Source organism: Myripristis murdjan, chromosome 4 (assembly GCF_902150065.1).
Source record: "Myripristis murdjan chromosome 4, fMyrMur1.1, whole genome shotgun sequence".
Lineage (NCBI taxonomy): Eukaryota > Metazoa > Chordata > Actinopteri > Holocentriformes > Holocentridae > Myripristis > Myripristis murdjan.
Window position 1 is genome coordinate 7012560 of NC_043983.1, and position 27374 is coordinate 7039933.

At 42.0% G+C, this 27374-nt stretch overlaps 1 protein-coding gene across 3 annotated transcripts in view; it reads right to left on the reverse strand.

Annotated features, from left to right (window-relative positions):
- adgrl2a (adhesion G protein-coupled receptor L2a) overlaps positions 1-26540 on the reverse strand; it is a 100679-nt gene extending 74139 nt beyond the window's left edge. For all 3 annotated transcript variants that reach the window (XM_030049417.1, XM_030049416.1, XM_030049418.1), the window contains exons 1-2: positions 25886-26540; positions 524-703 (exon numbers count right to left, since the gene is read on the reverse strand). In XM_030049417.1, coding sequence (XP_029905277.1) covers positions 524-599 — 76 coding nt within the window. In that variant the 5' untranslated portion in view covers positions 600-703; positions 25886-26540. The remainder of the gene's footprint in view (positions 1-523; positions 704-25885) is intronic.
- Between the last annotated feature and the right edge of the window lie 834 nt (positions 26541-27374).

Consider the following 27374-nt stretch of genomic DNA (forward strand, 5'->3'; position numbering starts at 1 on the left):
CAGTGTGTGCATGAATGCTGTTTATAAGATATAGCTGGGAAGCGTAAACCTCATAATTATGATGCGGTTCACAGTGGCCTAATCAAATCTAAATGCACTATGATTAAAACACATTCAAGCTGTATATTTTGCGAGGTGTGAGATCAATGTACGCCTGCCATGAGACAGAAAATTTCAGCAACGACATTACAAATGGATCCAGCCCTGATGCCACTAGGGACAAGTGAACCTTTGAAGCAGAAAATCTCAGACAAATCACAATTTACCAACTAATGAAACCACTCAAGATTATCCCCCATCCGCCTGCTGTCCTCAGAGCTGCATTGCTCACACAAACACCGCACGCACACAGGAGGAGCAGCTCAGGCTGAAGTCACCATGTCGCTGCTCATTCCACATTCTTAAATATGAGAGTGAGAACTAGCGGTTCTCTGGTACCGGCTTTGATGGAACTTTTCACGTGACAACTTGTTCCTGAAACAAAGTTTTTTGAAGAAGACAAAGGCCATTCATATCTACTTACCATCTGTGGAGTGGACCTGGGCTAGTGCGATGATAAACCAGCAGAAGGTGTGTAGTTTCCACAGGGAGCATGCCATTGTGCCTGGTTTGGACTGTCTGTGGCAGGTTGAGGTTCTGACAAACGTGGTTAAAAAAGTCCAAGCCAACAGGTCTCAGAGATGCTCATCATTGATCTTCTCACCTGCGGGGAGAGCAAGGGAGACGTTCACGTCATGTTTGAAAGGTAATCAGTCCGCATGCTCTGTCCCTCTGTAACTTCAGAGATGGATTCAGCCAGTCACGTCTTTATCACAAAACATTCGATTCTTCACATACATTTCTGCCTCCGCTGCAAAATGTGGCAAACCTCAAACTGTGAAATGGCACAAATCCACACAAGCCATAAAATAAGCCAACAACGTCAATAATCCTGCGAAGGGAAATCCCTTGATGGAGGCTAAGTGCTGACCATTCCACTGGGGGGTGGAGGGGGTTGGTGAGGGGTGGAACTAGCGCTGTCATACAAATACGCCCCGCCCGATCAGTCCCCGCCCAACCTGAAAGCCAGTGGTGCTCGCCTGTGCCAACAGTGGCGTAACAAATTACAATTACTCTTACAAATTATAATTACAAATTACTCTAAGTAAGTCTTAATATGCACTACACACTTTGCTGAATATTTTTTCAGTCAGTAATTTTAACCTTTTCCAATGACTCCATGATTATTTCTCTGGAGATTTCTGGCTTTCAAACCTCATTTTCAAGCCTCTTTTGGAAGCTTTTTAAGAGGCAGCATTATTATCACATTAATAATGCTGTCCTTTCATATGCTGTCCTCTGATATATTAACAACACTGCATAATCTGACAGGCAGTAAATAATCTCTGAAATGGTATCTGAAAATGATGTAGGATAAAAAAAAAAAAAATACAGTGACGGAATATCAGGCCCTAGGAACATGTAGGATCACAGGAACGTATTTACACTCCTGTTGGAAAGCTAACAGAAAAAGAAACATCAGTGTAGTAACATTAGATTGCTGCTACATAGTACAACTTTAATAAAACTTTAACAGTCTACTGTGACACTTAATCGTGTTCGAGGTCCACAGAAGAACCATCCAGTGAAAATCATGAATGGGGTTTGAATCATTATTTGAATGGGATGTGTTTGGTGATGCAGCAACAGCCAAAGTTTCATTTCGATTTCAATTTCACCGTGCCTGCTTCCTGCTTGCACCTGTGGCATGTTGCTGTTTTTTTTTTTTCCTCTGGATATTAGTTACTGACTTCTCACTTGGCCAAAAAAACTCAAAATTCTGATTAGACATCTACAAAACTGGATACATCAGAGTCAACTCAGGCTCTGGAAAGTTTCACTGATTGACGAAATCAAGCCGTGAGGCAAATGAAGCCGTCTTCGGATACCAGTCATAGAGTTCCCTGACCCAAAAAGTCCTTAAGTCGGTCCACATCCTCTGAAAGTGCGGAGGAACAAACCGCGGAAGTGGAGACATCCCTGATGCAATCAATAAATGAGAGACTTGGCAAGTTGGATATACTGGTTGAGTTTCAGAAAAATCTCCGTGACTTGAGGCCAAGTTTCAAATTCAGCCAAGCTCAAATTGTTGATGTGAGGAAGGAGAACGCCTCATTGAAAGGTACTGTGGCTACTATTCAGAGAACAATGGATAATGTCATGTCAGAAAACAAAAAGCTTAAGGAAATGCTGTTTGATGTCCAAAGTAAATCAATGCGGGAAAACCTGTTTTTTTCTGGGACTACTGAGAGAAATAATGACGGCACAGAGCAAACTGTACAAGACTTTATGCATTAGCAATTAAAATTATCTCAAGAGTCAGTACAGGACATTTCCTTCTCAAGGGTCCATAGGCTATGAAAGAGGGAGACGAATAAAAGTTGCTCCATCATCAGCCGGTTGAAGCATTCTAACAAAAAGAGCTAAAGACCCAAGGGAAGGCTCAGTACAAACTTTTGGATGAATGATCAATTCCCAATGGAGATTAATGAGAGGCAGCAAAACCGAATTCCCATCCTGAGGGAATACAGAATCAAAAAACATGAAGTTTGCTTAGTTGTGGACAAATTATACATAGATGGGCAGATGTATAGAGATTCAGAGATCAGTCCATGGCTGTTTTAAAGTGTCTGTCTGTTTTATCTTTTAGAGTGAAATGGTACATGCTCAACAATTTAATCCAACATGACCTCGGCGCTGTTCCCACCTGGTGTTAACTACCATCCTGAGAAATCAGAATACCAGTGGACAGCTGTCAGTCCATCCATACACAGCTGGCATTAATGCATCTCGCCTGCCCACTTGTGTTCGGATCTCACTTTCCCGCTCTATATGCAAATACACATGTATCATTTCAGAGAGAGAGAGTGAGAGAGAGAGAGAAAGAGAGAAATGAGATTCCCACTTTGCTAGTCCTCGTTCCACACACACAAAAAAAATAAAAATAAAACGGTATTTAACAGGCAGCAGGTATTTAACAAAAGGAGACACCTCTCTCACTCCAGCCTCATTTTAATGCGGCTGTCAATCACTGAAGACATATTTCACATCTGTTATGGGCTCGACCCAATCACGTTCAGACTCAGATTATTTAATTATTCCAGCGGGTCTGAGAGAGTTCTCGCTTAGGCAGATAAATCGACCGGTAATATTTCTGTGGTATTCTGATAGTAATTGCAACCCATACATACACATGGCTGCTATAATATTTCTGTATTATTCCTGCAGTAACTCCATCATGTCTAGGGTTAGACAGATTGTGTATTTAATTATATTTTATTGTATTGTATTGTATTTATAATTGCACTGGCGCATAAAATTTAAGAACGACCGCCACTTCTGAATTTTATATGGAAGAAAAGAACCTGCATATTGTCAATACATATTTTAGAATCCCCATCCCACCCCTTCCCCCCTTGCTTCATGTTTTTAGGAGAGCTCATGTCTTATTATTCATTAACCAGCTGCTTTATAGTCGACTTGCACCTCAGTTTGCATTTAACCAATCAGATGACATTTCAGCTGCTGGGCAGAGTCAACTAAGATATTTCTCTATTGGAAAAGTGACAGTCTCGCCGGTGTCGGGTGTTAGACAGACAGAGGACATAAGGTTAGTAGGCAGTCCTTCAGTCCGTCCTAGGACACGTCTGTTTACACTTCTATTGCAATGCGGACACAAGCGTCTCAGGCCACCTCCAAATGTGTCCTGAGATCCCATTACTCAGGATACATTGAGGAGGCATTGCTGCTGTTTACACCTGTACTTAGAGGTGTCAGCTTGTGTTCGGATTTCTCAGGGATGGATGTCAATACCAGGTGGTAACATCCTCCTAGTCACACTGCCTCTATTAACTCACATTTTCCAAATATATGTTTACATATTGTGAACGCTGAACAGTTTGGTAAATAAGGTGGGTGAGATACTGAATGTTGGACAAATGGACAACCTGATTTGAAAGGACACAGTTTTGTGGGGAAGGACAGGAACAGAAGGGGAACGGTGATGTTGAAGAGTTTTCAATGTAGTGAGGTGGCCATTTGAGTGGGTCCCAAGGACATTAAGTGGGTCCCTGATACAAACGTGTCAAATTCATGTTTGATGTTACATGTTTATAATTGTGGATTTATTTGTGTGTGTTGAATATGTATCTGAAAACTACACAAATAAAATCCCAATCTGGCAGCTGTATCAACAAAGCAATGTCACATCATCATGACATGTTGTTTGGTTTATTTCTATTATTTCAACACAATGCATACTTATTTACCAATACCAAGTCTGCCGCCATGATTGCTGAAATGAAATCAGTGTGGTGAGGATTGATGTTGCAGCAAAAGTAGCATGACATGATGACTGACACAGGATGCACATCTGTCTTGTGCAGACAGTAAAAAAAAGGTGGCTAGTGACGTTTCTTTTGTTTATTTCTATGATTTCAACACAGACCTGCTGTTCACAATGTAGAATTATCAGGGCGAAGGGTATGATCTTAGTGAAAACAAATTCTTGAAATCTGTAGCCCCATATATTGCTAGACCTGTAAAGTATCTATTTGACCTTTCTTTGCGACAAGGAAAGTTTCCCACAAAATGGAAACATGCAAAAATTTGCCCCATTCCTACAGATGCTAAAAGGTGATCACATTTGGAAATATATCGAAACTACTCTTCTAACCCATGCTCAACATGCATGTTGTAAAAATCATTCTACCATAATCGCTTTAATACACTATGATGGATGAGTGGCTAAGTGCCCTCGATCTCCCTCGATTTACCTCAAGGTAAACTGGTTTCACTGCAGCGTTTGATTCTACACAATTCAGTAAAAATGCTATCAATTGGATGAAATTGTTTAAATGGTAGAACGTAATCTATTTATGTAAAGGGCTGCTTTTCTTCACCACATATGATTACCTGGGGCATCCCACAAGGTAGGTGCCTCGGACCATTGTTGTTTATTACAGACGAATGATCTTTCTTTAGTATTAACTCAACCCAAGTGCACATATGTTTGCAGATGATACTCACTGCAGAACGCAGACTCACAAACCCAGTCGTATGAATATTTAACAAATGATTTTTAATGTGTAATAAAATGGGATGAAAATAGTGAATTGGTATAGATTTTAAATAAAAAGATTTTTTTAAAAATCATATGTACTGCAAGAAAGAGGAAGAAATAGAGGCCATAGCTTAGCATATGGTCATGATCAAATTAATGAAGTTAATTACAGAAGTCAAATTATTGGGGGTAAAAATACAAAACAATCTCTCATGGATGGCTCATATTACAGATCTCTGTAGAAGATGAAAATGAAAGGAATGGTTGAACGAATTGACAAGTCTTCATGAAAAGAATAAAACTGTCAGTGGGTATATTGTATGTATTGTATATCATTTTAAGTTTAAATGCTTTTAATGTGAACTCTTAAAAGATTAGCCAATGAGCTAAGAGATCCAAATAAATCAGATCAAATCATTTGCAACCTGCAACTAACTGAGCAAAAGTTAAATTATGCAAAGCCAGCCTTGAGGATGCGCATATATGAAAGTTACATATATATATAATCATAAATGATATAATAACACTGTTTTGTGAGTCTTATTTATAGAGGTAAACAATCTCAATATTTTATCATCAAATCTCATTATGTGTTATCACACATTGAACTCTGTCCACTTGTTCTCCACTCTGTGCGAAAGGTCGTGCCTAACAATGTGTGTGTTTTTAAGGTAACTCACTTTTATTAAATTGCTGATGTTTCTACCTGTAATTTCACTCCTACCTGAGCAAAAGTTCAGCAAAGTAACAGTGCTCTGAGTGGAACATTTTGAAACTCTTTCCACCACTGCCCTTGACAAACAAACAAACATTTCCAAGCAAATGGTCACCTCCTTCTGTGGCGACTGAGTGCAAACCAACTTATCTCTCCGAGCTGCCCCCCGACCCCCCACCCCTCCTTCTCCTTTACCGCTCTCCACGGCAGAATTCTTCTCTACCCACCTCATCCATACCTGTCCTTCTAGTACGAGTCTGTTTGATTGTTTGTTTTTGCTCTTTTTCGCTACAAAAGCAAATGGCCTCCTCCCTGTCATAGAGCTGTGTTGGGTGAAACCTGATGCCTTCCTGAGCACCCAGGCATGTGTTTCACACTACTAACGGCTCCCTTTTGTCTGCAGGTTTACACTCTTGGGCTAAGCTCAGTCCTCTCACTCCCATGAACCATTAGCACATCCACCATGGGATCCGGCATCACTCTGGCAACAAGGCGCACAGGACCCCATTAGAAACTGTGTTTTCCTTACATTTTAACCGATGAAAAAAGTCCCACCCTTTTTTATATTATCTACATGTTGCACTGCCCTTGGAGCCAGCTATTGTTTACAATTCAAGAGACTGAATGTTATCTGACATACTAGTCGCTGACAAGAGAGCACAAGTGAAAAGACAGTGAGGAATTCTGTTTGTGGTATACAGTCGGCACAGCACAAATCAGCTCTTCTTGTCTCACCCACACTGCGGAAAAGCCTTGGCTTGAGGAGTCTTTGATCTATTTTGTCTGAGTTCTCAGACAGTGTAATAATTCATCATCGTGAAAACATGCGGAGGGCACACATTAGCCGACAAAGTTATAATTAAGCCTGCCATAATCAGCTCATCTGGAATGGCATTACGCCTCACCTGAGACCTCTAATTTTAGAGCCATTTAAAAGAGGTTAACAGGAGCAAAGTACATTGAGCCAGAGTGTATTTAGTTTCAATAGAATAATATGCACTGATGAGACTCGACAGATGAAACTTGACCGTAGAGCCCAGGTACCGTATATTGGATTCCAACAAAACCATAGCCTTTGTTTTTTAGCTGAATCATCAAGGCATGTGGCACAAATTCAATTTATCAGGCAAGTGGTTATATACTATATAATTAGCCTGTGCTCAAGGTCCATGTAAACAAGGCGTTAATCAGACTGTTACCACAATAAAGCTGCATCATGAGCACGGGCTTAAGAACCCGCCTCCTCCTCCTCACACACAAAGCTTAGCTTGATTCTGTGGATCTAGTCTTCTAGGACGACCCTGCAAACAGAAAGTACTCTGGAAGACCACACCTACATTTAAACGCGTCTTAAGACCTTGATGGCAGTCTTTTCATTGAATGCTCATCACTGAAAATAATGCTGTGGATTGCTTGCTGTACACAACCCACAATCCGCACATTGTATTCTTTGTTTGTGCTCATTTTCCATCTTTGACTCATAACTAAACTGTTTATCTGAATGTTGCATCAGAGGATTCTGCAACAGGTTGAATATATAGTCATTATTGAAATGACTATATATTCAACCTGTTGCAGAATCCTCTGTATCCTCAGTATTTTCATGCAGAGGTGGTGTCCGAGTGTGCATACATATGCGGGCAAAACACTGTCAGTCTCAGCCTGAGACAGTAGCATTCTATCAGTATGATTATGCTTGCATCCTAGTTATCATTGTGTGGTGTAAAAAAAAAAAAAAAAAAGAGCCAGCATGCTGAACAGACTTCCTGTGTCAGAATGTGTGGACAAAGACAGAATGCCTTTAAACAGGTTTGCCTCCAAGGCAGCTGGGCCCCCCTGCCACGAAAAGAAATAAATAATTACACAACGCAGATCCCTAGTACATGGGGATGGGTGTTCTGTAAATCGATGATAACAGTCCTATACTTTAATATCTTTTGTATCATGCTGCGAGTGTTTAACATGCTGAGACACCAAAGGCACAGACTGAAGGGAGTCTGCCTGACTGCCATTCTCCTCATTAGATGTGCTGAGGTCTCCCTTCTCAGCTGGGGGTCTCTTTTCTCTCTCCGCCTTGTACCAGAAACCATCGGTGATCATACCCTGACTGTTTTCTTAAATAGCCCTCGACTTGGCTGTAATCTCAGAGCAGGTTTAAGCATCTAAAGCGTCGAATCGTGCTGCACTGTAGAGCGTACACTTAGATGGGTCTATCATCACCATCATCATCAACGCTGCTTCATCGAATTCGCGAGATGTATGATCGTGTCAATGTTTTGTGAATGTTAAGCACAGATTGCCAACATGTCAACAGGCGTCACATTGTTTTGTCTAAATATGAAGTCAGCGCAGACAGATGTTTAAGTACTCTGAGAGATGGAGAAGCCACAGGGGCGTGGGCCCAGAGGCTTTAAACATATGTGCACTTGATGTATTCACCAACGCAGACGCAGCTCCACAGAACGCTTTATAATCGACGAATGAGTGACAAAAATGTGAATTGCGGGAGCTCATTTGGTCTTTGCGAAAAGAAAGAAAAAGAAAAACACAAAAGCTAAGTATTAGGGAGGAAGGGGGCTATTAGAGGGGAGGGCACGGCGGTGGAAAGGGGGGTTGATTGAAAAGGACAGTTTGAAATTTGAATGCAACGGCGGCCTGAAAACAAGAGGCAGATGTGAAAGAATGGTGGGCTCCTAGACAAAGCCCCTGGTTGTCCCTCTCTAGCTGTTAAGAGGGCCACTGGAGAATAGGAGAAGAGTTGGGCCATTCTATAAAATGAGCTCTGCGAGAATGCAAAGGGGGGGGGCACAGGATAAAGAAACTAGTGGGCAGGGAGGGGGTGGGCGGGGGGACTATAGTTACAATAAAAGATTGACAGCTTGCAAGTCTTGCTTGACCCTTGAATTAGCCCCTGAGCTTTCAACAAAACTCTAGAAAGAGTTGGGATGTTAATTGTCAAGCAACATCACAGGGATGCAAAGGCAGGGAAATATGGGGCCGGATATTCACTGAAATGTAAATCAGAACCAACAGACCACCACATGTTGAATGGGGTCGGACACATTTGGTTTCCATTGGGTTTTCCCAAAAGCACGCTCATACATGAATTCATATATGCTATAAGACTCCTCTTATCTCTGTTTCTATTGCCCACTTTTAGGGGGAAAAAATCTGAAATACCTGGGGACGTGGGGCTCAGTCACAGAACACTCTGCCTAGGTTGTTCAGGAAATATATTCCCAAAAGAGATTGCGTTTCGTCTTTGACACTGCTGAAGATGTACAATTTGCAAGCGTAAATCAGAAAATTCGTACTCCAGTGGGGAGAGATTGGGTCGGTGATCGGATGAGTCTGGAGCCCCACTGAGTCAGATACAGGGCAAGGAAGAATCAGACGCTGACCCCTCCGCCATGGGGAATGATTGAGAGTGGCGCGGAGCATGGCTAGAGGAGAGTGGGGAGGGTGAGCGGGACGCATGAATGACACCCCAACCAAACACTGTGTGACTGTTGGTGCCCCAAACGCAGCCCCTGACCCTGACAGGCGCTCAGCCACTGAAATACCAGGTCAAACACGCATGCTGCGCAACAGGACAGCTCTGCTACTTTTGGGGAGGACTGGGGGAGGGGGTGGGATGTGTGTGTGTGTGTGTGTTGGGGATGAGCAGGGTAGGACAGTATGAGGATGAGTTGGGAGAGAATCAGAGGATGAAACCAAGCACGGCATTTTTTTTTTTTTTTTACTTGTATGGGGATGTCAGTTACTGGAGAGCATTTTTTCAGACAAATCAAGATCTACAACAGATGCCGAGGCTCTTAAATAATGATTCCTGTGAACTGCGACTACATATACTTGAAAATAATTTCACATAGTTCATAGCTATTACGGTCTGAGAGTTATAAATACAACACCGCTGCGGCTCTATTTGATTCCATTGTGACTTTTCAATCCCCTTGTAGTCACATTGTATTGCACACTAATCCAGCAATCCAGATCTGAGTCAGGTGCATGGCTCACAGCTATTTATCATTTTCAGGCATTAACTAACCCACATTTCATCATCTCGGAGTACATGAAAACAACTGTTTTCGAATCATAACGCTCGGGACAGTCATTCCAGTGAAGCAGAGACAGAATAAATCATTATTACTTAATGGCAGCGCTTACGTAAGCCAGGCCTCCACATAAAATGCCATACTAGAGCCACACGTGGTGTAAGCGTGCAGCTTGTCATGCCCATTGCTCTTGGTGTTTGCCCCATTCATCATTTTTATGAGCCATTCAATTAATCGATTAGAGTGCTCCCCACAGGTCAGGACATATGGCTACTAAATAAAGCAATCATGAGCCAAACCCTGGTGCACTCCAGCTCATCAATACATTTATGGAGACGAAAAGGAGAGGCATTCTGAAAAACAAATTCCAAAGATGGACTCCAAGGATGGACAAAAAATATAGTATTTACATTCTAGTTAGATGTAATGAAATAAGTCCATATTTACTGCTGTATGTGTGCCCTACTTTAAAAATGTCAATATAAATGTGTTTTTTAGGCATATGAGATGATATTTTTAACTGTATCCCAGGGCAATGAGTGCTTCTTTGCCCTCAGCCTGCATATATATGAAATCCATAGCCTCATAATCACTTTAGCAATGCAACAGAAATCCTATTATCACTGAAAGATTCCTACACCTGTCTGTCCACATGGATTATAGCCAGATGATTTACCACAGTAACAAAGTTTTAATACAGGTTCCATACGTTGTTAGTTGTAAATTTGATGTTTTAGTTGGAAGTGAAGTGGATTATCTTGAATGAAATTTGAAAATGTCATTTCCACTTGCTGATAGCATAAAACCATTCCTTTCAGGTCTGCTGAGATAAGAACGATTCAGCCAGGGCCGTTAAACGGTGTCTTTGCCAAATGCTCCTCCGCTTAGGAATTAATAGGCTGACATTAATACAGCAAGATAAATAGGAAGGTCAGGAATGGGAGCCCTACCATTATATGGGCATCTCATGGTGATAGTACCTGCCAATCAAGTCCAATAAGTCCTTGACACGGAACAGTTCACCTTGGAAAACCCAGCGAGCGCATTCAAGACAGTATACACTTTTCTGTCCAGAAACCCAATCCAATTAGTATGTGCACACAAGCACTTTGTAGGCTTGTTGCTTGGTGAGCACATTAGGACACCATAAAAGAAACATTTGTTGTGTGATCCAGTTTAGCCATGGCTAAATTAGTCAAAACAAATTGGGGATCACAGAGACTGAGCTCGGCAGTTGGCCCAGGCGCAGTTCTTTCTCTCCCAAACTCATCTTCTCCATTTCAGCGTGAGTGCATCAGTGTTGCGCTCATGCAAAAATAATACAACGCAATGTGGCTAGCAAAGTCGAAAGGATGACACGAACGTGCATGGATACACACTCGCAGCCACATGCGACCATTGGGTGTTGGGTAAATGTCACATTCATCCATGTTGAAGTCCTTGAAATCGAACTATGGTGAACCAATAACTGCCGAGGTCAGGCACCGGCTTTTTGTGGTCACAAACATTGTAGAAAAACAGCTATTGAGTTCTGCAGGCGGTATGACTTAGAATTATTTTCTTCTGCCTTTTTTGTGTCGCTACTCCTCTAAAGTGGCATGTTTACTTGCAGACAGAATAGACAGACCTTGGTTTCAGCCGATGATAATTTCAATGCGCTGTATATAGGATATGCATCAGTAGGAACCCCCGCCATGCCCCCACCCTTCAGAATGAACAGCTGAATGGTTAAAAATCCTGCTCTGTCCTTCTATTAAGGACATCTCCATCAATAATGCACCGTGATCGTGAGGCATTATTCAACAGGATGATTAATTTTTAAGATAGTGGGTGGCAACACAAAACACGGAGAAGGTAACAGAGAAGATGACTTGTGAGAGACACATTTTAAAATGGAGGTGGAGCAAGTGGGCAAGCAGGCGATTCATCCACGTCTTCGCACATCTGAGCGCTGAGAGACAAAAGAGAAACACGGTGCAATGGATTGCATATTTGGAGGCAAGAAAAAGTTGATGTAAAATAAGGAGAAAGTTTCAAATTCACCTCTAATGAGAGTTTTTTTTTTTTTTTTTACAATCCACATCTCAATTGCCTCAAAGCTTTAAAATCCTTCTCTAACTTGTCTGCTTGTCTTTATCCACATCCCTTCCTTCATATTAAGTGAAATCAATAAGAGATAATGGCTCTTTCCTGACTGATTCACTTAATCACAGTATTTCATGAAAATAGCATGCATCCCTAACATTTTGTACATTCAGCATACAATTTGTTAGTCAATAAAAAAAAGATGGGCCTCTATAAAATGACTGATTTGTTTGTATAAATAAATCCTAAAAAATGTGCAGGCTTGGAACACAGTAATTTTTGTGTTTCGACAACAGAGGGTATTTTGAATTTCGAAGGGTGCTAATTCTTTCAGATTAGAGGCATTGTGTGTAATGTGGCTGGCCTTGGCTCGTTGTCTAATTGAGGCTTTTAACCTTTCTGTGGCTCAGAGGAAGGACAAACACAGCCAAAATAAGGGACACCACATAATCTCAGCCCTCACTAAAATAGAAAACAGCGCAAGGCCCTAACCCTTGCAGCAAGAGCCAATACTATATAAATGAATCCAGCGGTGGAGAGCATCTAGCCTACTTCAACTTAGCACGTTTCTATCCCAGCGCTGCCGCATCTATTTTCAATCTCAAAGATGGCATGAATGCATCTGTCAGACAGGGGAAGCGGCGTATGTCAACCTAAAACAAGGTATAGCGCTGTGTCTCGTCAGGAAGCTCAGACAAAAGAAGTGGGTGTAGGCTTTCCTGAGAGCAATCAGTTGTCAGCCCCAAATCTCCACTCCACTACTGCCCTGACAGGTAATGGTGCTTGTTAAACCTGATGAAGGTAAATTGACCTTTTTTTTTTTTTTCCCCCAAAGAAACAGGCAAATTCTAAAAGGCACCATTTAGCTGCTGCTCACAAATGAATGGTTTCCACGCTCGGGCGCACAATAACATGAAACATATTCTCGGTGAGAACGGAAAATAAAGAGGAAAAAAAAAAAAAGAAAACGAAAATGGTTGCTGAATGAAAAAAGGCGTGCGTCTAATAGCACATTTATACAGAGCCGAATGACAAAATTGAGTAATTTCATTTGCTTTGGATTTTGAGGCTGTATCATTTGATTTCCTTTCCCCTTTTAGAGCGTGCTCAATCAGTTTCAGTGTCACTGCTCCTTGCCCTCTCCCTGCCTTCAGTTGTGAAAGAGAGAGGACAGTTTTGGGGCTGAGCCTGCTCCACAGTGTTCATTAGCATAACATCACCACTGTATGGGGGGATTGTGATGCAAACAAGCTGAGATTGGCCCATTCCACCGCCCCATTTGAATAACTGAGGTGGTATAGGATCTCTCTCCTGTCTGCCCACTCTGCAGTGGATTGGCATCTTTGGGATCAGGCGGGAGAGAGTAGATACAAAATCAGAGAAAAGTTTCGACTCCACCTTTGAATGAGAAATGTAAGCAAACACTTGTCTTATATTCATTAGATGAAAGCAGTATTGCTGAATTCACCAGAGCCATCATGCTTGAAGAGAGGAGCATGGTCTCTTTACTGATGTTGCTCGCAAAACAAATCCGAGCATATGGCATATCACAGTTAAAAGATGACAAAAAGAGTGCAGACTTTATTGTTTTTCTAACAGCTATTTGTTGAGTGTTAGAAGACATTATGCTCAGTGTCTTTTGTCAAAAATCACCATGTCAGTCTGAGAAAAAAATATTGCTTTTCAAGAGATATGCTCAGTCTCCAATTGACCGTGAATCTGTCTGGGAATCAGAGTCATGATTAAAAAAAAAAAAAAAAAGAAAGAAAAAAAAGATTTTTTTTTTAAATGTAAATGGCTCACTGGCTAACGTTATCGTCCTCTGCCACACACAGTAGGACAGCAGATACAGCAATCACTGCGTCTGCACCTTGTGTATGTTGAAGATGTGTTTGCTCTTTTGTGATAACAAAAGGGATGGAAACAAACCTTTTCTTTTCTTTTCTTTTCTTTTCCTTTCCTTTCTTTTCCTTCCTTATTTCTTTCTTTCTTCTTTTCTTTCTGTCTGTCTTCCTTTTTTGTTTTGTTTTATTTCTTTTTTTTTTTTTTTGGTTGTTTTGGAAAAACTGGACTAAAGTCAGCAAACCCAAAGACACAAGGAGAGAAAGGCTGATACAGGAAACTGTCAAGCGGATTGCGATAAAACAGTCACTAGGAAATTATCTCGCTGTCATAAGGCCCTCCTGTTTTGAATACCAAAGGTATTCAAATCCTCAAACAAACTCGGAAAGATTGACCAATTTCGTGTTCTACCAAACGATAACGGACTGCAGTGTGGGTCGCACCTTTGAACCGCTGGGCCCGAGCCAGCGTGAGGCGGAGATTCTCATCTCTGTATCTCCGCACACGTAATCCACTGAAGTGTAATTGCTACAGCTTTAAGTTATACGAAATAATGACAGGAGAATAAGACTCCATATGAATATGAAGTGAGTATGATAACAAAGTCCCATGCTGGGAGGGAAGGTAATACCTTGACAATGGTTCTTGCTGGGGAGGGAAAATCTCCTCTGAAGACAACAATCCTCTCTGTGAGATAGCTTCTTAACTGTTCCTTGACACAACACAGCATTCAGAGCAACATAATGCAGCGCGCCGTGCAAATGTAGGATTATCTGTTTATTGGCCTAAAATTTCAAAGAAAAAAAAAAAAAGCCTTGACTTATATTTTTGTTACCATAATCAAGAATTGTAGTCTTGGTGTATTCCTCATAACCTAAATTTGAGATGTGACCTTATATGACAAAACATAAAGACACACATGTCCAAGCATTAACGCTCATTACACACTGTATTTAGTCTTGGCAAAATACTGTAAAATACTAAGACCAGTGCCCTCCATAGGCTTAACATATATTTCGTTAAAAGTGAAACGTTGAAAGCTAAAAGTCTGTGTTGAAAATCATTTGAACTGAAGAGTGTAGTGGATTCATAAATAAAGAACTGTGTGAATTAACAACCACAGGTTAAAAGCGGTAATGCTGCTTCAAAGGAGAAGTCCTTGACTAGCAAATGAATATTCAGTCGTGTTCTCTTGATATTTTCCAACCCTGTCATCCCTTTATGTTTTTTAAACCAAAATGTCCACAGCGTCAATTAGCCTCCTGTTTCAGTCTACTGCTGTATTCTCCAGTTGTATGAATCCTGTTATGAACGCTTCATTACACAATTTTTTTTTCTCCTCTTTACACAAACTGTTTAACTTCTGTTGAAGTTTAAATACCAAGTGTGCAGCTGACGGTATCTGGCGGCAGCGGCTTCACAACATTTTAGCACCATGCCCAGGTGTTTACCCACCCCTCCCTGTGCTCCACCAGCCTCACTTCCATTACTCACAGGAACATAAGAGCCATTTCAGGTGAGGGAATAAAAGATATCCCATTTTTGGCTAATGCACTAAAGCGAGTAGGTGTTTTGGTGTCATATCTACAACATTCACAACCTCTTGCTAATGGTTAGTGCAGTTGTGGCGGCTATATTTCAACACCACCATTTATTGAGCAAAGGGCCTAAAGGTTAACCATAGGAGGATCCTTTTAGGCCATTTCAAAAATCAATACAGAATACGCTACCTCACTTCCGCAGGCAGCGAGATGTTTTTGGGCACAACACGGCAAACTTTGCGGTGGCTTTGAGCGGGGGCTCTGCCTCTTGGAGCTGCAGCTCCTTGGCTAACCCCGAGCCTGCAGGACCTATTTCTGATGGTAATGGCTGCTGGAGCCGCATCCTGTCAGCTCACTCCAGACTCACTAGTAATCAGCTCGGGCTGATGAATGACGAAAATGCCACTGGCACCACTTTCTTGCAACGACAGAAAAGCGCCCGTTTCTGCCTCCCATTTGACTGTCCTCTTTACACTGCATTTTCCCCATTTCCATCAGCTACTACAGAAAGGCACTCATCACATTGGTTCAGCTGCTGATCCTGAAGCTAAAAATGTAATGTGTTGCTGGGTACAGATGCAATGCTTGGGAACGTGTTCGGACATTTGCATCTGCTCTTGACTTAATACCTTATCATGACTTTATCACTGCACCAATCCAGAGGTCAACAGCATGCCCCGCTTTTAATCATCTAAATTGTCGCGCGTGATGAGATAAATATCGGACAGCGACCGGCCAGTATCATTCCTCCCTGTAAAACCTGCACTGCCATTTATTTTCTTTGCGCATTTTATTCATTCATTTAATGTTCCATAATGTTTTGAAAAAAATAATTCTTCATTTAAAGGTCTAATGTGTCCAAGAGTTTCCTTGACCACTGAGTGGGTGCGGCGAGTCACCCTGCCTTTGAGGATAATTCCAGCGTGATTCGAGTTTTGCACATTTTTTACATCCTCTTAGTGCTTTACAATATCGCAGTTTGCAGTGTTTTTAACACATTATGAGACATCTGCCATTCTCCCTCATCTTTGTGTATTTCAAGGTAAATATTTAGATACAAGAGCTGTCTCAATGTTAAGAGTTACTCCTCAGCTCTCATCTCACAGTTTTCCCCACGTGCACACCTTAATATGACACTGTAAAATGTCAAAGACAGATTTTTCGTGATCTAATGCACAGTTACCGTTACTTGCTGAATTAGAAATCGTGGGGGTTGTTTTTTTGATATATTGAATGGGAGTGAATGAGGCCAAAGTATAGCAATACTGATTAAAAATAAAATATCTTTACTTGTGGTGCGCGCATGTAAAAACTGTCATAATCATAATTCATATTAAAAGGAACTCAAACTTATCCTTATCCTGGACTTAACCTTTCAGGAGGAGTTACCCCACCTAAGATAATTAATTTTACATGTTTATGACAAGTTTTAATATCCCCTGAATATCTCTAAATTCTTTTGTGTATTATTTTTTCATTATTGGCTATTCACAACTTTGAACTAAAAAGACTCATCTTAGAATCGGCCTCCACAAGCCCATACTGGTCACACCCTTGAATACATGTATATAATTCATTATGTACGTTCTGGGTACAGCCAAGTCCACGTCCTGTTGTGTGTACCCAGCTAGTGTGTTATATCATGGTTATTTCCATTTCTTCTCATGTCCCCGTGTGTGTGTGTCTATGTGTGTTTCCTCTAGTGATAACATACCAGGTGTGAAGTAGGAGTTGTAATTCTCACACCCGTCTTAATTAAAACCAGCCTGGTAGGCAGTGAATAGCTGTATTAGACAAATAGGTCTGTCTAATGGCTAAAGCAGTCAGGGTATGTGTGATTTATGGCAGAATTCACACAACCAGAGCCTCACACCTCATTTAGAGGGAGGCATGATGAATTATTAGCCTGGCCTGTATATGTATTTTTCCTGTGCAAATGCCAAAAAAGACAGAATCATACAGAGACACCCAGAGGTGTAAATATTAAGCGTTCCAATTTTCATTACAAATACATGCATAATTTTGCATCTCCATCAACGGCCATACATTCGGTGGCTCAACTTATCTGCGGTGTTAAAGATGTTGATTACCTAACCCTCCGGCGGTGGAGAAGGAGTTAGATCCAACAGGCAGGAGTGAGTGCCAGGCCTGGCGCAGCTGTACAAGCAAAGCTGTAAAGAGAAGTCACCGGCCACTGTCGCTCAATCTTCCCCGTGTTAATCCCACGCTATCTGCATTCACGTCAGCCCCGCTCCTCGTGTCTCTGCATTGCTTTTCACGCTCCTAACTACAAGTTCAATTTGGCAGGGAGGTGGACATGTTGCATCACTCCTCCTGGCTGGAGCCCCTCTTCGGCTTTGTTCCTCTCCAATAGTGTTTTTTATTTATTTATTTATTTATTTATTTCCCTGAGACAACACGATGGCTGTGTTGTGCTGCATCATTGATCCAGTAATCATTCTCTAAAATATTTCTTGCCTCTTGTTTTGTGCTTCGCCGCTGCAATTATTCACTGAAGCAAATCAATTGCTTGCAGTGATGTAGGTTTAATTCTGTTGTACTTACACTGGATACTAGCCCGTTAACTTTCAGTGGTTATTGTTTACTGTGTAACTAATATACGCTTTTAATGCTGCTGAATCAGATCATTAGTGTAACTTCTGAATGGCCCCGACAGATAAGCAAGGCAGAAGCAGTGCAGTCGACACTATTAATCTCTCTCTATTTGCCCTCATCATAAAGAATATTATGGACAGGCAACTTTGCAGTCATGCTGTACACCAGCTTGCTTTTTTAGCCGGACAAATGTGCCGTAGGAGGAGCAGAATGAAAAATGAAGTGGTGGTCAGGTTTTACTAAGCCACTGCTCTTATTCCTAGCATGTTTTATAGATGGAGACTTTATGCCCAAGCACCAATGGAACTAAATCCTGGCCCCGAGGCAGAAATTTTATTTTAACATCTCTATTCGGATTGACATTTTGTCCTCTGTTTTCAAACGTTTTTCCAAGAAGCTTCTCTCCAGTTGACCCAAGCAGAGACCATTGCCTCTGGCTTGTCACGAAGAGAAGAGTGATGCGACTCTATGGGCAAAAGAGAGGGAGGCTCTGTAGTGAGACAGCAGCAGGTGCAGCTGTGACAGTTGCCGTGTTGTTGCTAGCCCCACACTGTAGTCGAGATGAGGTTCACAGATGTAGCCACTCAGTGCAATGGTTTATTGGCTGCCTGAAACAATGCATCTCTGTCAAGAACAACTCCTCCTAAGGCCATTTCAGTCTAAGAGTGCTCTGTATGAAACAAGGCGTAGAAAAACCTCGCTCTGACACACAAGGTCAATTCTGCTCCACAGCAACACAATCAAAGCTCCCCTTGCTCTGCCAAAAAACAACACGAATTCCAACCTAAAGCAATCATAGCAACATATAGAAGAGGCGTCAAGTGTAAACAAGAGCCACATTTTCATGCAAAGGGATTTAAACAATCAGGTAATCTAATTAAAAAAATACCAATACCACTACTAATAAGGATAATAATAATAATAAAAGGAAAAAACAATAACAATAATAACAATAATACATCAACCTTCATTTACCAGCTCTAGGGTAATAAATAATTAGCGCAAAGTTGTGTTTTCGCCGTTTGTAAAATCACATCTCTGATTAATTATTAGCAACCCTCTCTGCAAATGCTGCATGCACACTTCTTAAGAAATCAACCAAGTAGCACCCCAGGCAGCACTTTACCCTCAGGTGGTTGTAGCAAGCCATGCAATCCAATCATGCGACACTCTATATTATCACACCTAGAAAATTTAACGACATCCATTGTGCCGTGGCGTTGTTGTGTGGTGAGAGAGCAAACCTGGATTTTTTTGGGGGGTGGGGTTGTTCTTCGAGTCAGACACTGGACAGGTCCGTAAAGTCCAATCCTAGGTAGTGTTTTGTTGAATCTGAGAGTAGTGGAGATCTGAGATAATATGACTATTGTTTTCCTGTAAAGCACCCAGTCTCTGCCTGTTCAATTACTGGAAGGAGCCTCAATGAGGGCGGTTAAATCATTTGCAGAGACATTATCTACGCACAGAGAGAGAGAGTGAGAGAGGGAGGGAGAGAGAGAGAGAGAGAGAGGAGAGAGAGAGAGAGAGAGAGCGAGAGAGACAGGGGCCAAACTTCAGTCTGTTGCAGAGGAAACAGAAAAAAAAAAAAAAAAAAAAATTATGGACCACACATGGAGGGTACTGAGTGGATAGAAGCAGCAGGATTCATGATGCACTGCAGGAAATTAATAGACTAATACAGTTTGCTCTGATTCAATGCCAAAACGTACATCATTACTCGAAAATGTTTTTCATTACAGGTGATGATGGATATCTATGTAAGTTATGAAAACGTACACAGACTCCGTGACTGAGCGACCATAAAACTTTCTTCCTCCTCGTAGACGACGTCTGCTCCAAACAAATCCAACTCGCAAGCTCTCAGCTGTCAGCGTGAGCAATCATTAAAGGGTGATTTGATTGTTTTTTCAACTTTGGCTGTGTTTGATGTCTCTGGCATGCTAGCAATTGAACCAGACAATTATTTTGTTGATTAGCTTAGTATTTAGCAACTTACTGCGCCTGTGATATTCCTCTGAAACTCCCAGCCCAGACTTTCAATTCAGTCTGACTTGGCAACCACAGAAACAAGAGCAAAGCTTCCAAATTCACCTAAAAACTGCGCAGTAAAACATAATTTATCCAAGCCTTAGACTTCCAAATTAACTGCATAACCAAATAAACATATAGAGAATTACAAATTAAATGCATGACCAAATAAACATATAGACCGCACGATGTGGCAAAGCAAAAATGCCAATAATCACACACACACACACACACAACATTGCTATGTAAAATGCATCTGGTGGTGTTTAACTGCGGATTAGCCCATGCAGATTGTTTTGGAGTGCAACTGCAAGCATGTCTCATATTTCAAACTTTGACCTTTCTTTTCGTGCATTTTCGTTGTTCCAAAAACACAACTCTGAACCTCTGAAATTCCTACCAAGAGACTGGGAACTGCAGTGTATCAGTGTATAATCAATATGTGCACAAATGATAACTACTAAAAAAAACATGTTTTTTGTTACGTCATTATGATCCATTTTTATTTCAAATATCCACAATCGGAAGATGTATATAACTACAGTTAAACTCCCTCAGCTTGTTAAAGAATTACTAAAGGCGGTTTTAGATTTTTTTTTTTTTTAAAGTAAAAAAAAAAAATGTAACAAAGCAAATTAATTTTCTAAGGTGGCACTTGACTATAATAACACTGCTTACCAGTTTCGCACTTCGCTGGAATAATTTCAGGGCAAATATACTGGGAAGCGTCCACAGCCCAACATGAAATTATTTTTGAAAAGGAAAAAAAAAAAGACGTGGGGAGTAGAACTTTTCTCTTCTCACTTGCAACGAGTCACAATTGTCAAGGACAACAGCAGCCTATCTGGAGGAAATATATTGCACTGGCGTGTTTACCCACACCATCCCTAAATAACAGCCCTGTCTTGTTGGAAAAGAGGCTTTTAAGTGTGGATGTGCTTCGCTCTCCTATAATCCAGCCGAGACATGACTCCTTCCCCTGGCAGACGTCCGCAGATCCCCCCTCTCTCCTAGCCAGGCCTCGCTCTCGGCTGCCATGGCAGAGGCGCAATAACTGCTGTTTACTTAGAGCCTTGCCTCCCAGGTTCTCCTCTGTCACAGAGAAATTGAATATTTTCCCAAATAGTGTTGCAGCTGTGCACAGATAAGGACAAGTCCTGTTCACATAGCACAAAGAATGAGATAGGGGCGGCGCGTATGTATCTGCTATGTGTCTGTGTCTGTGTGTGTGTGTGTGTGTGTGTGTGTGTGTGTGGGAGTGTATGCATGCTTCTCTGTGTGTGTGTGTGTGTGTGTGTGTGTGTGTGTGTGTGGGTGGGTGGGTAGATGGGAGGGAGTATGTCTGTATTCTTAGGCTTCATTCAAAATACCTCAAAGTAATGTTAAAAAATGAGAGCAGGACAAATAAAACATACTTTAAAAAAAAAAAGGGAATCATAAAAGAACAGCATATTTTATTTTTGCACTTAATTGCACCATTATTTATTTATTTTGATACTGATATGTTTGCAATTTATCCAGGCGATAAAAAACAAATTAAACAGTACACTGCTAATGTGGCAGGTGTAATTCTACTTTGCAAAAAATTCCCACTGTGTAAATGAACTCGTGCACGACAGCAGAGCAATTTCACTCATCTTGGGAGTGATCTATACACACACTGTTAATGGCACACAGCATATCCTATCCTGCACCCAGATGCTGTTGCCAACATGATACTGGAAGGAAAAAAAAAAAAAAAAAAAAGGGCGGCTATAAGTGAGCAAGCAAGAATGTTCCACCCAAAATCGTGTCATGAAAAGACAGCCCAATTTTATTCTTTGCGCTTCCTCTATCGAAATACTTTCCAGCGAAGCACAAAATGAGCGAACTAATGAAAAAGAGATGCCAGATAAACTCAGGAAGGCTGCCACTTAACCAGCGAGGAGAAAGCAATATGAGAACCATCGGCTAATATCCACGTCGTTCCTTTTCACAAGACTTTGAATTGACCCTTACTCGCCTCCTCCTATGTCCTTGCTCTGTAATGTTCTGCGAGGAAATTATTCAGGCAAGCAGAAAGTTTCACCTGCCATTTCAGGGGCACAGAATCCCCCACTGCACCAGAGGCCTTTGGCAAGTGGAAACAAATGTTTCACAAAATGGCAGGGAGGGGAACACCCTGGCGCATAGTGTTTTACTGATTGCCAATCGTAAAATAAAATCAGTCATGAAAGGGGAGGCATTTTGGCCCACCATAGACCTGCACATTACATCAAATTTGCCGTAGCTTTCTTTTACAGCCTTGTTTATTCCCTTTAATGGTGAGCAGTTATCCGCACAGTATGGCTCCATGTAGGTGGTTTAGCAACAGAAATGATTGCATCTGAAAACACAAACCCACAATTTACACGCCAAATAAGCAACGCGATGTAAATTTGAATGCTTTAACTCCCTCCAATCCACTACATTTCTGACACATGGAGGACCTCCGCCATCTCCCTTTGCCTGCATTTCTGCCATGGAGGGCTGATACACCGTTTGTGGGAACTGCAAGAGAAACTGCTCCTCGTTCCTTCCACCCTGCGGACAATAGAGCCTGTGATTCTCATGGACGAAAATGACGAGTATCATTTCGGTGATGTTCACCGTGGATAAAAGCGTCACGATCCCTTGAGTGTGACACTGGCACAAACAATCCATTCAGGCACAACGCAACCTCCCAATCATCATATGGGCTCGCCAATCGCTCCTCAGACAAAGGCAAGACGCTGATGGCCGAGGCGGTGCGAGAACGCAACGAAAACAAAGTGTGCACATGACGCCACTGGTCACTGCGTGCGCACTCGCATTAAATCAATAACAAGTTATCATAATAAAGCCAGAGTGGAAGCGCCTGGCCTGTTGTTACAATTTTTAAAATACAGTAGGAGAGGCTAAAAAATATGCAGTGTGATCTCTTTCATGCACCTCCCACTCAAATGTAAGTAGATATTACACAAGCTCAGCTGCACTATTTGCATATTGCGAAAATGCATTGGGCAAGGGGAGGGGGCCGGAGGTGGGGGCATCCCGGCAGCAAATGAAATAACAATCCATACTGTCACAAATTTTGATGCATTCACACCAACTCGCTCATTCACACTCTTCAGTCACTTACTGGCCCTATGAGCTATGAGTGTGATATAAAGAGTTGGGAATAGAGAGATATGTAGCACTTTGTCTCCCCACACCCATATAGAAGTACGCTGTGCTATATTGATCTGCAAGTGGAGATGAACACAGGCAGCGAGAAGCAATCTGGTGCTCTGGCAGATCAACAACAGCTGCAGTTCTTTGAAACCGGACGCACTCCCCTATGAAACAAGACTATAGATTGAAAAAGGTACTCTTAGCTGGAACTCAGCAGTAACACGTTCATAATGGTGTGCTTGTGCTCGAGATATCAAGCACTGACTTTTCAGAAAAACAGTAAGTTGGAAGCGCCGAAGTACTTTCTATTATTTCCAATAACTTGAGATACGTGTGATTGACAAGGCTTGGACACATTCTTGTGAACAGAAGAGACAATTCATAATATATTGCTGTATACTGCTGAACCATTCAGACAGTATAGCACTCTTTCATAAAACATCTTCATGAATTTTTTTTTCTTTGGCCTTAGGACCAAATATAATTTTTCTTTTTTATTTACACCATTCAGTGTTCATCGATCTGTACGTTATAAGAGACTATAGTGTGAAAGCTCAGACAGGCTCTCACATCATGGAAGAAAAAAAAACAAAACAAAAAACATTAAATCAGCAGATTAGGTTTTCATGCAAAAGAAAAACGAAGACAAAACGAAGAAGTGTGTGTGTCTGTGTGTGTGAGTGTGTGTGTTTGTATGGGTGGGGAGTTAGGGGGGCAGGAGTCCTCCCATTTTAGCCCACGCTAACTCAACACCATGAGGGCTCAGCCAAAACCAATAGCAGAAAAAAAAAAAATATTTATATATAAAAGATAAATGAATAATACTAATACTAATAATAATAATAATAACACACATTTCCACTGAGTAAGGGCTCTGGCCACTTTGATATGCTAATATGTTCCTTCCAAACTGTTGGAATTTACACTTGTTTTAATTCAAACTTTTTTCTTTCCTTCTTCTTTTTCTCTTTCTTTCTTTCTTTTTTCTTCTTTTTTTGGTCTTACAAAGATGTGAAAATGGCATCTCCTTATAAAGAGGCTGGAAGAAGCTGTGTGTAGCTCCTGACAAGCCTGTACTATTTCTTACACACTCCCTAATACTCACTTTACATGTTCACAAATAAGCCCCCCTCTGTATTTCACTGAATGCCTGTTTGTTTGGTGTAGTGAGGGAGATAAATCCACTTCAGCCTCCACATACTTGGTTTATTCTCCAGTCGTCTGTCAGTGTGAGTGTGCACAAACGCAGGGGTGCCTATTCAACTTTGGACAGCAGGCCTACTTTTTTAGCAGTAGGCAGGCGGACGTATGGAAGCACTTACGCACATTTAATTTGAAATAGTCAAGATAACACAATAATAATGCATTCCACCAGTGAGCAGCTATGATGCAAATGAGCCCTACCTTCCTTTTGCCACTGCAATACAAATAAAGACAGAAATGAGACATTGCCCGCATTCATGGACCCTAATCCAGTCAGGAATTTGTACGTTTCACATCAGACGCAGAGCCAAAAAAAAAAAAAAAAAAAAATAGCTGAGGGGAATCATGTGCTTGCAGTTTAGTGAAAGAGGAGGCAGAGAACGACTGGAGCTAAATTTACTCCAATTCACTGATCGATCATTGGACATGCCGGCCCCGCTCCAGGCTGCCATGCATCACCGGGCGCTGTGTTGACCCGGGCAGGAGAGCCGCACCGCCGCGACGCATGTGCGCCTCTCCCGACGCTTTAACACATGGTTGTCAGGACGCTTTTGACATTGGTAGGCCTAAATAATAAATGTGCAGTAAAAGGATCTAATTTTACTGCCACTCTGCGCCCAATCGGCTCTGAGTTAAGTCTACACCGCCAAATCCGTCTGTTTTTATAAAGGCTTCCATTTTTTTTTTTCTTTTTTATTTGACTCGTTTTCATGGCAGTTTCCCCTACCAGCAGCTCCTCATCATGTCTGTGTCGGGCCAGATTTGTAATTATTAGGCTGATTGGCTAGGTTCGACTGAATACTTTTGTTGGCGTTTTCTTTAGACAAATAGCCAAACCCCAATTATAATGGATTAGTCTCTGAATGCTCTCAAGAATCACACCGACGTTGCCTTCTCATGTCACAGCTTCAACACAAATCCCTATTCACCAACAAGACCATCAGTGGATTTAAAAACCCGGTGACCAGCACTAACTCCACCTTCAACTTTGGGAAGCATAAATTCCAATTAAATGGTGCTTTATGTGTTCTGGTTCATATAAACGCGCTGCTCCCCCACTTTTTTAATAGTTTCCATTCAGCCAAACTCGGCAGCCGAGCAAATCAATCCACATCTGGTTGTGTTTTGATTAACCATTTTTCAATTAACCACGCTACCCTCTTGGATCATTTTAATTACTCCAAACAGACTGGGTTCTGTTCTTATTTTACTTATTCGTGGTTAAAACCTGCTATTCCGTTTCTCCTAGAAAAGCTGATCTTTAGCAGTCCACCGACAGGGTTTGTTTTTGCATTGGGAAAGTAAAATATACAACTCTAACATATGACTTATGGCTTATAATTCCATATTATTCCATATGTGTGGCGAAAAGCAGCTGACCAAGAAAAGCAGCACCAAAAGAAAGTTACTAGACTTCCACATCAACTTGTCAGGAGCTCTCACTCCCGCGTAAGCCCTGATTAACAAAGTGGCGATAACAAGTGTGTCAAAAAAAACACAAGAAGTCAGCGGGGGTGAAAACTCTTACCTTTCTTTAAAATCAGTCAAGCCAAACAGGCTGAAATGTAGTCATCGGCAGGGAGGGAACGTGATTTGGAAATTGTCAGATTGTGGCAAGACAGTCTGATGTGAACTCCTCTGCAGCGAAGAGAGAGACTCTGCAGGTCTGAGGCATGCTCCCCTTATCTGGGACAGAGGCTGCTTATCAGGCGGCAGGTCCCCCTCTCAGCCCGTACGTCCCCTTGCACCGGACACACACTTCCATGGCAAGGTGTTGCTCTGCGCTCAGTCCTGACTCATGCCAACACTTCACCTCGGAGCAGTTCATTCATTTATTCTCGCCTCGTCTGCGCGCCTGGACTCCGGAGCGGCAGCAACAACAAACAGAGAAGCGAAGCCCAGGGACCACAAGACTGACTGAGAGAGAGAGAGAGAGAGTAAGAGAGAGAGAGAGAGAGTGCGAGGGAGAGAGAGAAGGGGAGAAGGAAAGGGGGAGAGAGGGTCTCTCTGGTGATGGGGAGAAGACAAGCAGCGCTCTCCGCTTTGCAGCCGACGATCCTCTCCGGGGCTTCCTCTGAATGACACTGAGAAGACTGAGCGAGTTTCAGCGGCTCGCCTCTGGAAGAGATCCCGCTCACAGTATTGAGACACTTGGTTGAAGCAGCGCGGAGCGGGCTTCCAGTAAACAGCGCCAGTGCAGTGGAGAGCAGGCTGCCGTCTGCAGGAACTGTCTGAGCGAAGGAGCCCGACAAAACCCGGCATGGACTGCCGATCCACACTGACTCGGAGTCTGAACCCGGCTCAAGGCCAGCAGAAAGTAATCACATCAACATATTAGCGTGTTCAGAAACACAGAGGAATTTTTTTTTCAAAGAAGACCCAGCTAAATAATACAAAAGGGAACGGGGTTATCAATATATCCCCCCCATTTTTGGCCCCTTTCCACGTTGACTGGCTACATTCCCTTCCTTTTGGGCAGGGGAGGCCCATGCCCTGTCACAGTAGGCAGTCCAGCCTTTCAACCAATGACAGAGGACTTGTTCTACTGTAACTCTACCAAGCATCAAAAAGGAAGGAGCATGAAAGTACAGGCAGGCGCTCTTTCTTTTTCCTCTTCCCCTTATTCTATTCTCCAACTGGCCTCAGTAGGAAAACAGCCGGAGCAGCGCTGTAGTTGAGGGAAAACTGCGCTGCTGCTGCTGCTGCTGCTGCTGCTGCTGGTGTGTAGAGCCAAACATGGTTTTAAATGGAGAACCTCCTCATTTGTGAGTGTTTTTTTTTTTCTCCTGCACTTTTCTCTTACATGATTCATGACGTCATTTTGTGGTCAAGGGAGTATTGTCAGGGCGCTACGGCTCTGACCCCTGCGCTCCTTGCCGTTGGCTGCTTGTAATATTAGTGATCTAACAACTGCAGCTTGCTCGATTCGTGCATACATTTTGTGGTAATTCACCGCCCATCTTGTGAAAAAGGTTTTAAGAGGAATTATTTTTGAAATGAAGGCAACCTTTAATGTC